The 13,747-nt window shown below is 38.3% G+C and overlaps 1 protein-coding gene across 5 annotated transcripts in view; it reads left to right on the forward strand.

The window, feature by feature from the left end:
* Window positions 1-13,747, forward strand: part of PTPRA (protein tyrosine phosphatase receptor type A) — a 146,461-nt gene that overhangs the window by 73,035 nt on the left and 59,679 nt on the right. For all 5 annotated transcript variants that reach the window (XM_049869517.1, XM_049869514.1, XM_049869515.1 and 2 more), the window contains 2 exons: window positions 11,515-11,593; window positions 12,330-12,668. In XM_049869517.1, coding sequence (XP_049725474.1) covers window positions 11,521-11,593; window positions 12,330-12,668 — 412 coding nt within the window. In that variant the 5' untranslated portion in view covers window positions 11,515-11,520. The remainder of the gene's footprint in view (window positions 1-11,514; window positions 11,594-12,329; window positions 12,669-13,747) is intronic.

A 13,747-nucleotide genomic window follows, 5' to 3' on the forward strand; every position in this document is an offset into this window, starting at 1 on the left:
AGATTTCAGGAGAGGACAGGAAAAAAGACTCACCTCCCTTCCTTTTAAACCCCCTTCCTGGAGCTCATACAACATACTTTAGCTCATATACCCTTGGCCAGAATTTTATCACTGCTCCGCACCTCTGGTTTGCAGCTGGATGGAAAGCTGAGGAATGGGCACTTTCTCCTCAGGACAAGCACCCAAATTTCATTTCTCTGCCTCTCCTTCTCCTCAGGGAAGGGTAGCATGGTTTTCAGGGCCTCAGGGTACATCAACAAGGGGGAGTTGCTGTTTGGCCAGAAGCCAAAGGAGTCCTTCTCTAACAGGTACTCAATATGCCTCTGAATGATTCCGTCATCTCAGGTGCAGGATGTACATTTCAAATAATTTACCCCTGAAATGCGTGATTGTTTATAGATTTAGCATTCAGGGTTTCAGCAGTTCAAGAGAGACCACCTGAAAAGTATACAACATGGTAGGTTGTAATAACACCAATATCAGCATTGTGGGGTTGGTAAGGATTGAATGAGAGAAGGCACACAGAGTGCTCAGTGCAGACTGGGCTTTGAGACAGGAAAGCGAGTGTGCATGATTTAACAGCCAGTGGGCATTGCCCACCATCCATGTACATCCCCACTGGAGAATTCAGAGCCTCCGTGTATATGTCGCTCAGTTTGAATTTTAAGAACATTTAGGAAATGTTCTTAGACACATAATCTCAGGAAAACCACAATTACGATTTTTCAGAACTTCCTTCGTCTTTTATCCTATAACTTTTAAGCATTGCAAATGGCGTCTTGGCAGTACTTTTCTCTATTATTCGAATGTTGAACCATACTGACTGAGCACTCTAATGTATATGCAATGGAAACAATTACTTTTCCAAGAAGAGTAAGAAATGTTTTTGTAAAGAAATGAGGACTATATATTGGCCCTTTGTCTGGGTGTGGTGGGGTAGGAGAGAGAACACAATGTGTGTGCTATTGTGCCTGATAAATTAGGAACCGCCCAAGTTTCATGACTCATCTCCCAAGCCACTCTGCTCAGTTTTTCTGCACTCACAGTTAACCAAAGACTTAACAATTCACAAGTGTTTTTTGAAAAATGAAGATGTATAAACTTGGGTTTCTTCCATTATTTTGGCTTTCCTGGAATATATAATTCTGTCTTTACTCAAGCCACTGTTGTCTAATGGAGAGTGATGTACAGAAAAGGGAAGGAAATCATAAATCATATAGAGTCAACTCTTTTTTTATTTTCATTGTGCTTTTTTTTTTTTTTTTACAATCTTATAGATTATTAAAATGACAGGGCAATATGTACAGAATATTACATAGTCATTTTATTATTTATAAACCATGTGGGGCACTGAGGCTCAGGTGACTGAGAATGAGCTGTGCTTCTCCATCTTCAGGCTGTTGATGACCCATTACACAGATCTGGGTAAATTATTTTCTAAGTCTCTTTTTTTTTTTTTTAATAATTTTTACTATGCTTTAAGTGAAGGTTTACAAATCAAGTTAGTCTCGAACACCTAGCTCAATTGGTATAACATAGATTATAAAGAAAATGTTCTACATTCTACTTTGGTGAATAGCATCAAGTATTAAAAGCCTGTGAGCAGCCACCTAAGATACTCCACTGGTCTCACCCTTTTGGAAACAAGGGAGAATGAAGAAAACTAAAAACAAGGGAAATATTAGTCCAAAGGACTAACGGACCACAACTACCACAGCCTCCACCAGACTGAGTCCAGTACAATTAGATGGTACACCACTAACTGCCACCACCACCACCACTAACTGCCCTGACAGGGATCACAATAGAGGGTCCCAGACAGAGCTGGAGAAAAATGTAGAACAAAATTCTAACTCACAAAAAAAGACCAGACTTACTGGTCTGACAGAGACTGGAAACACCCTGAGAGTATGGCCCCCAAACACCCTTTCAGCTCAGTAATGAAGTCACTCCTGAGGTTCACTCTTCAGCCAAAGATTAGACAGTCCCATAAAACAAAATGAGACTAAAGGGGCACACCAGCCCAGGGGACTGAAGGCAAGAAGGACAGGAAAGCTGGTAATAGGGAAGCCAAGGTCAAGAAGGGAGAGTGTTGACATGTCGTGGGGTTGTTAACCAGTGTCATAAAACAATATGTATACTAACTGTTTAATGAGAAGTTTGTTCTGTAAACCTTCACCTAAAGTACAACTTAAAAAATTTGAAGCCTTTAGAAAGAACAGTAGCTGAATGCGTTGATTTGGAAGATGTCTAAATGTCTAAAACCCACTGCCGTTGAGTCAATTCCGACTCATACCAGCCCTATAGGACAGAGTAGAACTGCCCCATAAGGTTTCCAAGGCTGTAATCTTTACCAGAGCAGGCTGCCACATCTTTTTCCTATGGAGTAGCTGGTGGGTTCTAACCGTGACCTTTCCGGTTAGTAGCCGAGCACTTAACTGCTTGGCTTCGTTTGGAAGATATCTAGGGTTTATTATTTAAGTAAAAATGCGAACTGCAGAGAGTATGTATAACATCCTATTTATATATATATATTTTTTTTAATGTGGGTATATACTGGCATATCCACTGCCATCGAGGCGATTCCGACTCACAGCGGGTGACCCCATAGGGTTTCCAAGGCTGTAAATCTGTACGGAACCAGACTGCCACATCTTTCTCCCATGGAGCCACTGGTGGTTTTGAACTAACGACCTTTCGTTTATCAGTCGATCGCTTTAACCACTGTGCCACCAGGGCTCGTTATATGCTGGTATAGTATGAAAAATTTCTAAAGGATGTATAAAAAAGTATTTAGTGATTGTTTCTAGGAAATGGGGCTGGCAGATGGTGAATGAGACTTACGTTTTGCTTTACATCCCTCTGTTCTGTTTGTATTTCTTGTAATGAGCATACTTTACCTTTTTTTTTTAAGTGGTTTACGATATGTAATGGCAGGGGGAGGGGAAGGAGGAGCAGTGTCTTTCTTATATAACAAAAGTATCCCTTAAATAAATGGCATTTTAAAAGAATCCATTCATAATTACAGTATAAAATACTCCAAGGATAACTGCAGCAAGAGATGTATAGGGCAAAAATGAAGAATATAGTAACGCTTTGAGGAACATAAAAACATGAATAAATGGAGAAAATACTGTGTTCCAGGATTATAAGATTCAGTACCATAGAAATGGCAGTTCTTCCAAAACTGATTATTTCGGTAGCCTTATGTTATAAAAAATTTTTGAATATAGAGAAAAGTTGCAAAAATTTCATATCTACCACTAGATTCTACATTTAACATTTTACTGTACTTGTTTTGTTATGTATCTGTTCACCTCTCCATCCCTCTATTCATCCATCATTTTATATTTTTTATGTATTTCAGAGTAAGTGGCATATATCAGCACATTTCTCCACAGCTATTTAAGTGTGCATATGATTAACTAGAGCGCAATATTTATGAGTCTTTACTGGTGGTAAAATTTACGTAGGGTGAAATGCATAAATCTTAAGGTTATCATTCAGTAAGCTTTGAAAAATATATATACCTCTACAACCAAAATCCTGTCAAGATACAGAGTATTCATCATGCTCTTTTTGAAGAACTATCTATATGGGATCAGATTGACTACAGCTACTGGAAAGGTCAGCTAGAAAGCTTAGGGAGCAGTGAGTTCACATTAATCGGAGAGGGACAGTTGAGAAAAGGAGGCCGAGAATGGTCATACAACTTGAAAAATGTAATCAGTGTCACTGAATTGTACATGTATATTGTTGAGTTTGTGTATGTTTTGCTGTGTATACTTTCAACAACATTAAAAAAGAATGAACAAACTTCAAAAAAAAAAAAAGGTACAGAATATTACCATCATCTGGGAAGTATCCTCATGTCCCTTTCCGGTAAACTCTTCCCCAGGCAACAGTTGTTCTGATTTTTTTCTCCATAAATTAGCTTTTCTTGTTCTAGAATTTATTTATATATATGAGATCATACATTATATGCATATACTTTTTGTATAAGATTTTTTCATTCAACATAATGTTTTTTAGATTATCCATGTTGTTGTTTTTGTCAGTAGGTCTTTCCTTTTACAGGTAGTCCCCAGCTTACAACGGGGTTCCGTCATTATTTGGTTCTGACATGTCGAATACGTCTTTTTTTTAAGTTTCCATTATTATTGCCTTTTATTATCAGTATTTTTATAAATGTGATCTTTTGAACTTCTGCAAGTCAACATCTGAGAATGATACTATCAGCAAATTATAAACGGCAATATTATATGTAGCATGTATTACAAGTGATAAGATGTACCCAAAAAACGGATGATCAGAAGTACGGTCTGTTGTAACTAGAATGCGTCCAAGTCAGAGACTATCTGTATTTCTCTTGGGTAAATACATAGGAATGGAATTTTTAGATCATAAGGTAGGTGTATATTTGATTTTATAAGAAACTGCCAGACAAGCTGATTTTTAAAATAAAAATATTACAAATAGTAGCTTACCCTAAAAATCACCCTGTGAGAAAACAGAACCATTCCCACTATTAGAATGTGCGTACAGGGTTTCCAGCGTCCTGCAGACTACAGCTGGCACGAGTGCTTTTCTCCTGGTATCTGATAGTGTAGATTTCCCTCAGATTCAAACCACAATTGTTGATCCATGTCATTGCAGAAAAAGCTATTAAAACACTTAATTCAAAGAGGGAGAGGTGTGGGGAAGAGAAATGAATTTGATTGAGTATGGGTGTCAGTAAATCAGATGTGGCAGAGAGAGGTCAAGGGATTTAAAAACAAAGAGGTCCTGAGAGAGAGAGAGAAAAAATGTGTGTGGTCAATTGATTGATCATCTGACTTATTTTTCCCCTGAATTTTATTTTTTGCAAAAGCTATTTTTAAGAAGGTTCAAATAGCAAAACGTGGGAAGACAAGACACATACTGGAAGAAGATATTTGTAAAATACCTATTTGATAAAGGACTTGTATCTAAAATTTGCAAAGAACTCTTAAAGCTCGACAATAGCAAACAATAAAAAAAATAGCTGAAAAGTGGGCAAAAGATCTGGACAGACACTTCATCAAAGAAGATATATACATGGCAAAAAAGCATATGAAAGATTATCAATATCATTATGTCATTACAGAATTGTAAATTACAAGAACAAAAAACTTCACATGTATTAAAAAAACAAAACAAAACAAAAAAACCCAGACCCGTTGCTGTGGAGTTGATTCCGACTCATAATGTCACATCTATTAGAATGGCTACAATTCAAAATACTGACGATACCAAATGCTGATGAGGGTGTGGAGCAACAGGAATTCTCATTCATTGCTGATGAGACTGCAAGGAGGTACAGCAACTTTGGAAGAGAGTATGGCAGTTTCTTGTAAAGGCTGAGTGTAGACTTACCCTATGATCCAGCCATTGCATTCTTAGATATTTACCCAAATAAGCTGAAAACTTATGTCCACACAAAAACATGGACATGAATTGCTTATAGCAGCTCTCTTCAATAGGTGAATGGATAAACAAACTGGTCTGTGCATACAATGGAGTATTATTCAGTGATAAAAATAAATGAGCTCTCAAGCCATGAAAAGACCTAAAGGAACCTTAAACGTGTATTGCTCAGTGAAAGAAGCCAGCCTGATTAGTGGTTGCTAGGGGTTGGAGAGAGGAACCCTGGTGATGCAGTGGTTAAGTGCTCAGCTGCTAACTGAAAGGTTGGTGATTCCAACCCAGCAGCTGCTCCATGGGAGAAAATGCGGCAATCTGCTTCCTTAATAACTACAACCTTGAAAACCCTATGGGGGCAGTTCTACTCTGTCCTATACGGCCGCTATGAGTTGGAATTGACTTGATAGCAAAGGGTTTAGGGATTGGAGAGGTAGAAAAAGAGAGAGGTTGATTAAATGTAGTAAGTTGATTTTTAGGGCAGTAAAATTATTGTGCACGATATTGTAATGGTATGTCCCGGTTGCCATCCAGTCAGTTCAGACTCATAGCAACTATAGGGCAGGGTAGAGCTGCCCATAGGGTTTTCAAGGTTATAATCTTTATGGAAGTAGACTGCCACTCTTTCTTCCACTGAGAGGCTGGTGGATTCAAACTGCTGACCTTTCAGTTAGCAGCCCAGCGCTTAACCACTGCGCCATCAAGACTCCTTTTATAATGATATGTGCATGACATTATTTATTATTTAACAGCTGCATAGTATTCCATTGGATGAATATGCCATAATTTATTTAATCAAACCCCCGCATTGATAGACATTTATTTCTGATCTTTTTCTATTGCAAACAGTGCTATATTGAATAACCTTGTACATGGGTCATTTTGAAAGTACAGATATATCCGTAGAATAAGTTCTCAGAAATGGAATTGTGTAAAAGGTTTGTGTATTTATAATTCTGATAAATATTTACAGATTGTATGAGAGTACCTATTCAAATCCTTGCCAATACAGTGTTATTAAAGTTTTTTATATTTGGCAATATGATAGATGAAAAATGGTATCTCAACATAGCTTTAATTTACCTTTTTCTGATCATGAGTGAGGCTGAGCAGCTTTTCAAATTTAAGAGAACTGTTTGGTTTTCTGTGAATTGTGTTTCATATCTTTTGTCCATTTTTCTATTGGATTTTTGGTCCTTTTTTTATTAATCCGTAGGAGCCCTTTATGTATTAAGGAATTGGATCTTTTGAATGAGTTGCAAATACTTTTAAAGAGATCATTCTTTAAAGGGAGGCAGCTGTTTTAGTGGAATGGTGGAAATGGAAGCCAGATTGCTATGGAAACAACTCTTTCTAGAAATTTGGCTGTGAAATGGAGTAGAGAGAATGCTAGCTGAAAGATTGATGTAGGAATTTTTCTTTCTTTTCTTTGAGAGATTCTTAATTTGTGTTTAAATGCTGGTATGAAAGGGAGAAGTTAAAGCTGGGAGAGGATCAACAGGTTCCTAAGGGACTGAGATCCTTAGGAGGAATTGCAGCGAAGGAGGAAATTTGTAGATATGGTGACCGGGAGTTGAGGGTGTCCATTCCAATGGCTTCTGTTTCTCTGCCAGAAAAACAAGATCATCAGCCAAGAATGTGGGAGGAGACGGTTGGAGGGAAGAGGAGGTTTGAAATCACTGCTGTGGAGAATTGGAGAGAGAGCTGACAGAATACAAGAAAATTGCAAAATATGCTCGGAGTTCCATTAAGGCCAGGAATAGCAATTCGTAGTGGTATCACTCTTCTAGATTGTTTGATTTTCTTAAGCAGCAAGTGTAGAATTAACAATTGGATTAGCTAAGGATAGGATTTTTTGGGGTGGGTATAATAGGAGAAAAATGTAGCAAAAGAATTTAGGATTTTTTTTTTTTTTTTTTATAATAGGAGGAAAATGTAGCAAAAGAATTTAGGATATTAGCAAGAGAGTGATCGAACTGACACCAGTTTTTCTTAATGGGAAGAGAAGGAAATAAAGACTGGAAAGAGAATTAGAAAGGGGTTCAAGAGGCTGAAGGCCTAGATGAGGTCCCAGAAGAGGTTCAGTAGACATAACCAAAAAACCCGCTGCTGTTGAATTGATTCCATCTCATAGAGAGTTTCCAAGACTGTAAATCTTCACATCTTTCTCCTGAGGAGCCACTGGTAATTTTGAACCACTGACTTTTCTGTTAGCAGTCAGTCACTTTAACCATGACACCACCAGGCTTCTCTAGTAGACATAACAGAGAGGGAGAACTACAACGATAGGAAGTGTGGTTGGAGAGTGGGAAGTGAGATTCAGTGTGAAAGCCTTTCCAGATGGTGGCAGACTCTAGAGTGCAGCCATTGTTGTGAGCGGCCCAAGTAAAATAGAGGTATAAGGTCATTAGAGTTGAGGAAGTCATGTTACTGAGAAATAGGCCCAGATTGTGGTGGTTCCTGACAATGTTCACATTATCCAGAAGCGTGTCAGGGCTTGGGGATGTGAAGAAAATTGTGAACCACATTATAATGTCTTCAGTGATGGCAGTGCTGGGAAGTTGTACAGCCAGATGGGAAAAGTCTTCAGGAACAGGGTATGTTAGAGCAGGCTCCAGGAGAAATGGCTTGCATATGACATCCTTGAATGAGAAGGACCTCAGCCCTACTTTCTGACATGAAGCTCTCAGGTGGTTAGAATAGAAGACGTGGAGACTTGAAGAAGGGAACTAAAGGTGTGGTTGCAGATGAGTTGTATATGCAGGATCAGGAACTCAGAGCAGTTTATGCCAGAGTATCCGTACACCCTTTTAGAAGAATGAGGCCTTCACTGTAGTTTTCTCGGTCATGGTCTATGGATGTATGTTGTTAATGATATGGATCTTCTAAAATTCTGACGTATCCCTCACTCGTGCTAGTTTACAAATTCATAACTGCTCCAACTTGCCATCCTCTGTGCATTTCTTCTTTTCTCTTACATTCTTTCACTTGAGGTATGCAGTTATCTTTCTTTTAGTTTTGCTTCTTATATTCATGTTCCCTGGTGACATCATTTTTCTTTTTTACTCTTATTTTTTTCTATTTATAAAAATATCATGCTCTTAACTTTAAAACTCTAGAAAATAAAGAACAGTATAAAGAAGGAAATAAAAACCATAAAGTGTATGCCAAAATGTATAAAGTTTTTCTTTCCAGTCTTAAATTTCATGCATATACATTCATAAATTTAGTTAAGGTTATATGGTATATTCAGTTTTATATCTGGCTTTTATTTTCTTTTAAACTTAAAAAATTGTTCTGTTTTCTTAAATTCTTTGAATCCATTATCTTGAATTTGTTGTTGTTGTTAGATGCAGTCCAGTCTCTTCCAACTCATATCGACCCTGTTTACAGCAGAATGAAACGCTGCCCAGTCCTGCACCATCCTTACAATCATTGTTATATATGAGCCATTGTTGCAGCCACTGTGTCAGTCCATCTCATTGAGGGTTTTTCTCTGACTCTCTACTTTACCAAGCATGATGTCCTTCTCCAGGGACTGGTCCCTCCTGATGACATGTCCAAAGTATGTGAGACGAAGTCTCGCCATCCTTGCTTCTAAGGAGCATTCTGGCTGTACTTGTTCCGAGACAAATTTATTCGTTCGTCTGGCAGTCCATGGTATATTCAATATTCATTGCCAACACTATAATTTCAAGGTGTCAGTTCTTCTTCCCTATTCATTGTCCAGCTTTTGCATGCATATGGGAGAATTGAAAATACCATGGCTTGTGTCATGGGTCTTGAATAAAACCAAAACCAAACCTGTTGTCTTCCATTCCGACTCACAGCAACCCAATAGGACAGAGTAGAGCTGCCTTACAGGGTTTCCAGGGAGCAGCTGGTGGATTTGAACTGCCGACCTTTTTGGTTCGCAGCTGAACTCTTAACCTCTGCATTGACATAAAATATCTTGAGTGCCAACATAATGTTTATTTCACCTTTTTTCTACTTTCCCTATCATTAGATGTTTGCATATTTTCTACCATAAAGAATATCTCTATATATCAGTTTTAGTCTGTGTTTTAGATTATTCGCATTTACTTAACAATAAAATCTTGGAAGTAGGTCAGAAAACAATATGAATGCTTTTAAGATTCTTTTTATAATCTTTTCTGAAAGAATACAGGTTGTTATAGGCTAATTGACGGACCCACCAACTTGAAAGAGTCCTTTTCATGTGATTCTTGTCAGCTTTGAATGTTTAATCCGATTGATCTTCTCTGATTTGGAAAGTAAAAATATTATCTCATTGTGTTCCTGTGCTTAGTGGGGATGATCAACACTTTTTAATGTATTGTTTAGCTATTTATTTTTCTTCTGTAAAGGATCTGTTTAGGTTCTTCAGCTATTTCAAAACTGGGATCTTAGTGTTCTTCATTTTGATAGTTTAAGTCCTTTGTATGCTAATGGTTTTAATCCTTTATCTTATTTGTAGTAATTTTCCCAGTTTATTTCCTTTTTAACATTGTTTATGATTGTGATTTCTTGCATTGCCCTTATGCTTAGAAGGTCCTTCTTCATCCTGGATGTGTATTTAAAAAAAAAAAACAACAACCCACTGCTATTGAATTGATTACAGTTCATAGTGCCCCTATAGGACAGAGCAGAGCTGTACCACATCTTTCTCCCGCAGAGTTGCTGGTGAGGTGAAACTGCCTATCTTTTGTTTAGCAGCTGCACGCTTTAACCACTGTGCCACCAGAGCACCTTTTGGGCTTGTGTAAATATTCAGTTATACTTTTTTAAAAGTGTGTTTTTAAACATTTAATTCTTTACCCATCTGGAGTTCATTTTGGTATATGGATTGAGGTGATGGTCTAACCTCCTTCTCCCAAATACAGTTATTTTCCCAATACCATTCCCTATTAATTTATCAAGTATAGATATGTATACATATACAATAATTAGCTTTCCAATCCATCTCCTGACCCTTATGGAAGGAGTTGTATGCTTTCTCAATTTCGTATTCAGGCTAAGTGGGAATTGAGCTGGGCTCTGTCAGAGGTGATCACTGTCCATAGCTTTCACAGAGTTATAAAAATCCAATAATATATCACTGATTTAATGATCACAGCCTGGGAAGAGTAGAGAATTGGTCAAAAGTTTATGTGGCTGCTCCTGAGGTATATATGAACCTGCAACCCCTGCACCCATAGGAGGCATGCCTGCTTCTCTTGGAAAGTCACTACCATATTGAGTCACCTCTAGGCTATGAGCCTCACAAGGATGGGGCCTGTGAGTATATTGCTTTCCAGTTGTCTCCGTAGTACCTCGCTCACTGTAGGGCACAGAAATCTTACTGAGTGGATGAATGAGCCACTATTACCAGTGGATTTGTGTCACAGCCCTCTGATATGGTCTGAGGTGGAATAAAGATTAAGAACAGCTGCTATAATATCTGCTTCAAAGGATAGTACATTAGAGCCATCAACCTACCTTCTCCATACATCTCAATCCTTTAAAGCATAGGAGTCACCCGGGGAGCTTTACAAAGGACCACTACCTAGCTCTTACTCCCAGAGACTCTGATGCAATCTGGCATGGGGGTTTTCGAAAGCTCTTCTGATGATTTTAATGTGCAGCCAAGGTTGAAAACCACTGCCCTAAAAAACATATTCTTATTGAAAGAAAAAACAAGTTGCTGTGGAGTTGATTCTAACTCATGGCGACCCCATTTGTGTCAGAGTAACTGTGTTCCATAGGGTTTTCAATGGCTGAGTTTTTGGAAGTAGATCACCAGGCCTTTCTTCCAAGGTGCCTTAGGTGGGCTCAAACATCCACCCTTTGGATTAGCAGCCAAGCTCATTAACTGCACCACCCAGGTCTCCGTTTATAAAAAAAAAAAAAAGCCTCAATTATAAATAGTTGGACTCTTGGGGAATATGCGTGTCAGACTCCCAAAAGATCATTGGTCCTTTGTGCACTTTGTAATAGCTGGGAAGGAAGGGTTCTGCCCAAAATACTCTTTTGGTGAATAGTTTGGACATAGTTACGATAACAGAATGTTGTCTAACATGGCTTTCTGTTTTCCAGGTCAACATGGATTTCTGGTTCATTCTTGTTCTGTTTGGCAGTGTTCTGATATGTGTCAACGCCAATAATGCTACCACAGGTAAATTGTCATTTGATAAGGCTGGTGTTCAGCACAAAATTTTACTTCCACATTTAAGGACCCATATTTGAAGATTTGCCTGGTATTACAGAAAGAAAAGAATATTAAAGTTTTATTCAAAAGTATTAGTAAAATAGGTGTCTTTGGAAGTCTCTGAGTCATACTGAGCGCTCAGAATTGTTCTACATAGTGCATACCTTTTTAAAAATTTTTTTAAATATTTTATTGTGTTTTCAGTGAAAGTTTTTACAGCAAATTACGTTCCCATTTAACAATGTTGACACAAATTGCTCAGTAACGTTGGTTACGTTTTTCACAAGGTATCAGCATTCTCATTATTTCCATTCTGGTTGTTTACATACCTTTTTATTTTTTTGTGTGCTTTAGATGAAGGTTTACAGAGCAAATTAGTTTCTCATTAAAAAATTATGTTTACGTACCTTTTTAAATAAATCAAGAGATTATGTGTTCATTCTGAAAAGTAAAGAAATTGCTGATATTTACTGAGACTCCTGTATCTTGAGTCTAAGGAACTGAGCTAAGAATCCAGTCTCTTCCTTCTTTAGATGTTAGTCCTTTGGAGGAGGCAGGAGGGGACCAACATTAGATAAAAACATGTGTGGGGTGGGAGGAGTCTCTAAGTGTTTGAGAGCTTATAAAGGCTTGGTGCTGTGTGCCTCATAACTGTACTTTTGAGCCTCACCTGCTCTGTTTCCTTGTTCTTTGTCGTTTATAGTTTCACTTTCAGTAGGAGTTATAGGATCAGTTAAAGCATCAACAACAGAAACAGTTAAAGAAGAGACCAAAACCTCAAAGCCAAATTTTTCAGTAACTTCTCTTTCTGTGACACCAACATTCAGCCCAAATCTAACTCTGGGACCCACCTATGTAACCACTGTCGTCAGTTCTTCAGACTCTGACAATGGGACCACAAGAACAGCAGGCACCAATTCTAGAGTTACTACAATTTCACCAAATGGGACTGGGCTTCCAGGTAACGAGTCCACAAATGCCACAAAAGAGCTGGGGAATTCCAGCACTGCAGCAACCACTCCAGAAACCTTCCCTTCGACAGGTACTGAAATGATTTCTATTTGTTCTTTGATTTTATTCACTGTTTTTTTTTTCTAGCCATAAAATATCTTAAGATAAGTAAAACTGCTCAAGTGAAGTAATGAAATCTATATTAGGGAATTCTCAGGAATATCTGGTTAGCAGAGTTAAGAGAAAAGATTCTAGAGGGTATCCTTCTGCTTCGTGTGGGATCGTGGTTAGATTGGGGAGGCTTAAGTAAGTGTGTTTAAAAGCACAGAAAAGAAGAAGTTTAAAAGTACAAGAGAAAGAGAGGACCCAATTGATGATGCAGGAGACTACACATGAAAAGATAAAGAGCCTGAGTAATAGGGTTAGCCTTGAAAAGGAAAGGATCCATGGAGACATGGGAAGGAGAATGGATATGGATGTTAATAACAATTAACATGAGAGACCAGTGGCCAGGGATGGCATTAGAAAGACGTGCCTGGGGAAGTGGGTAAGTCGCACTGCCAGTTTGTTCAAGGCCTCAGCCCAGGCCTCATTTCTCCTTGAGTCTGAGTCATGGGGATGAAGTGGAAGTGGCCCCAAGGATAGAATCAGAGGGCTGGGTCTGAGGCCAGGTCAAGTAAAACAAGTTTCTGACTCTTTGAGCCTCAGGTTTCTGGTCTGTAAAGAGGATGAGAGGGCCCCTCATAAGCAGTAAAGGAAGTAATCACTCCCTGACTACTACGTAACTGATTGCTTCTCTGGCAAAAATCACCGTTCTCTCTTCTGTGTCCCCATTCCCTTGGCTCATATTTCTTCCTTGTTAGATGGTGAGCTCACCTAGGTGAAATCAAGAAAAAACATTTGATGAGTTGAATCTCATTTGGTTACTACAAAGGACATATTTTAGCTAGACCTTACAACCCAGACCCTGCCCCTGCCTGCTTTAATCCCATACCTCCTGCTATACTGTCAATATAACATTTGCAGTTAAGAGCATAGATGATGGCAGGGCCACACTACCTGAGTTTGAATCCCAACTCAATTTCGTCATTTGTAAAATAGGAATGAATGATAATAGTACTTACCTCATAAGGCAGCCGTTAGGATTAAATGAGTTAATAATGAATAAAG

This window comes from Elephas maximus, chromosome 25 (assembly GCF_024166365.1).
Source record: "Elephas maximus indicus isolate mEleMax1 chromosome 25, mEleMax1 primary haplotype, whole genome shotgun sequence".
Taxonomy (NCBI): Eukaryota; Metazoa; Chordata; class Mammalia; order Proboscidea; family Elephantidae; genus Elephas; species Elephas maximus.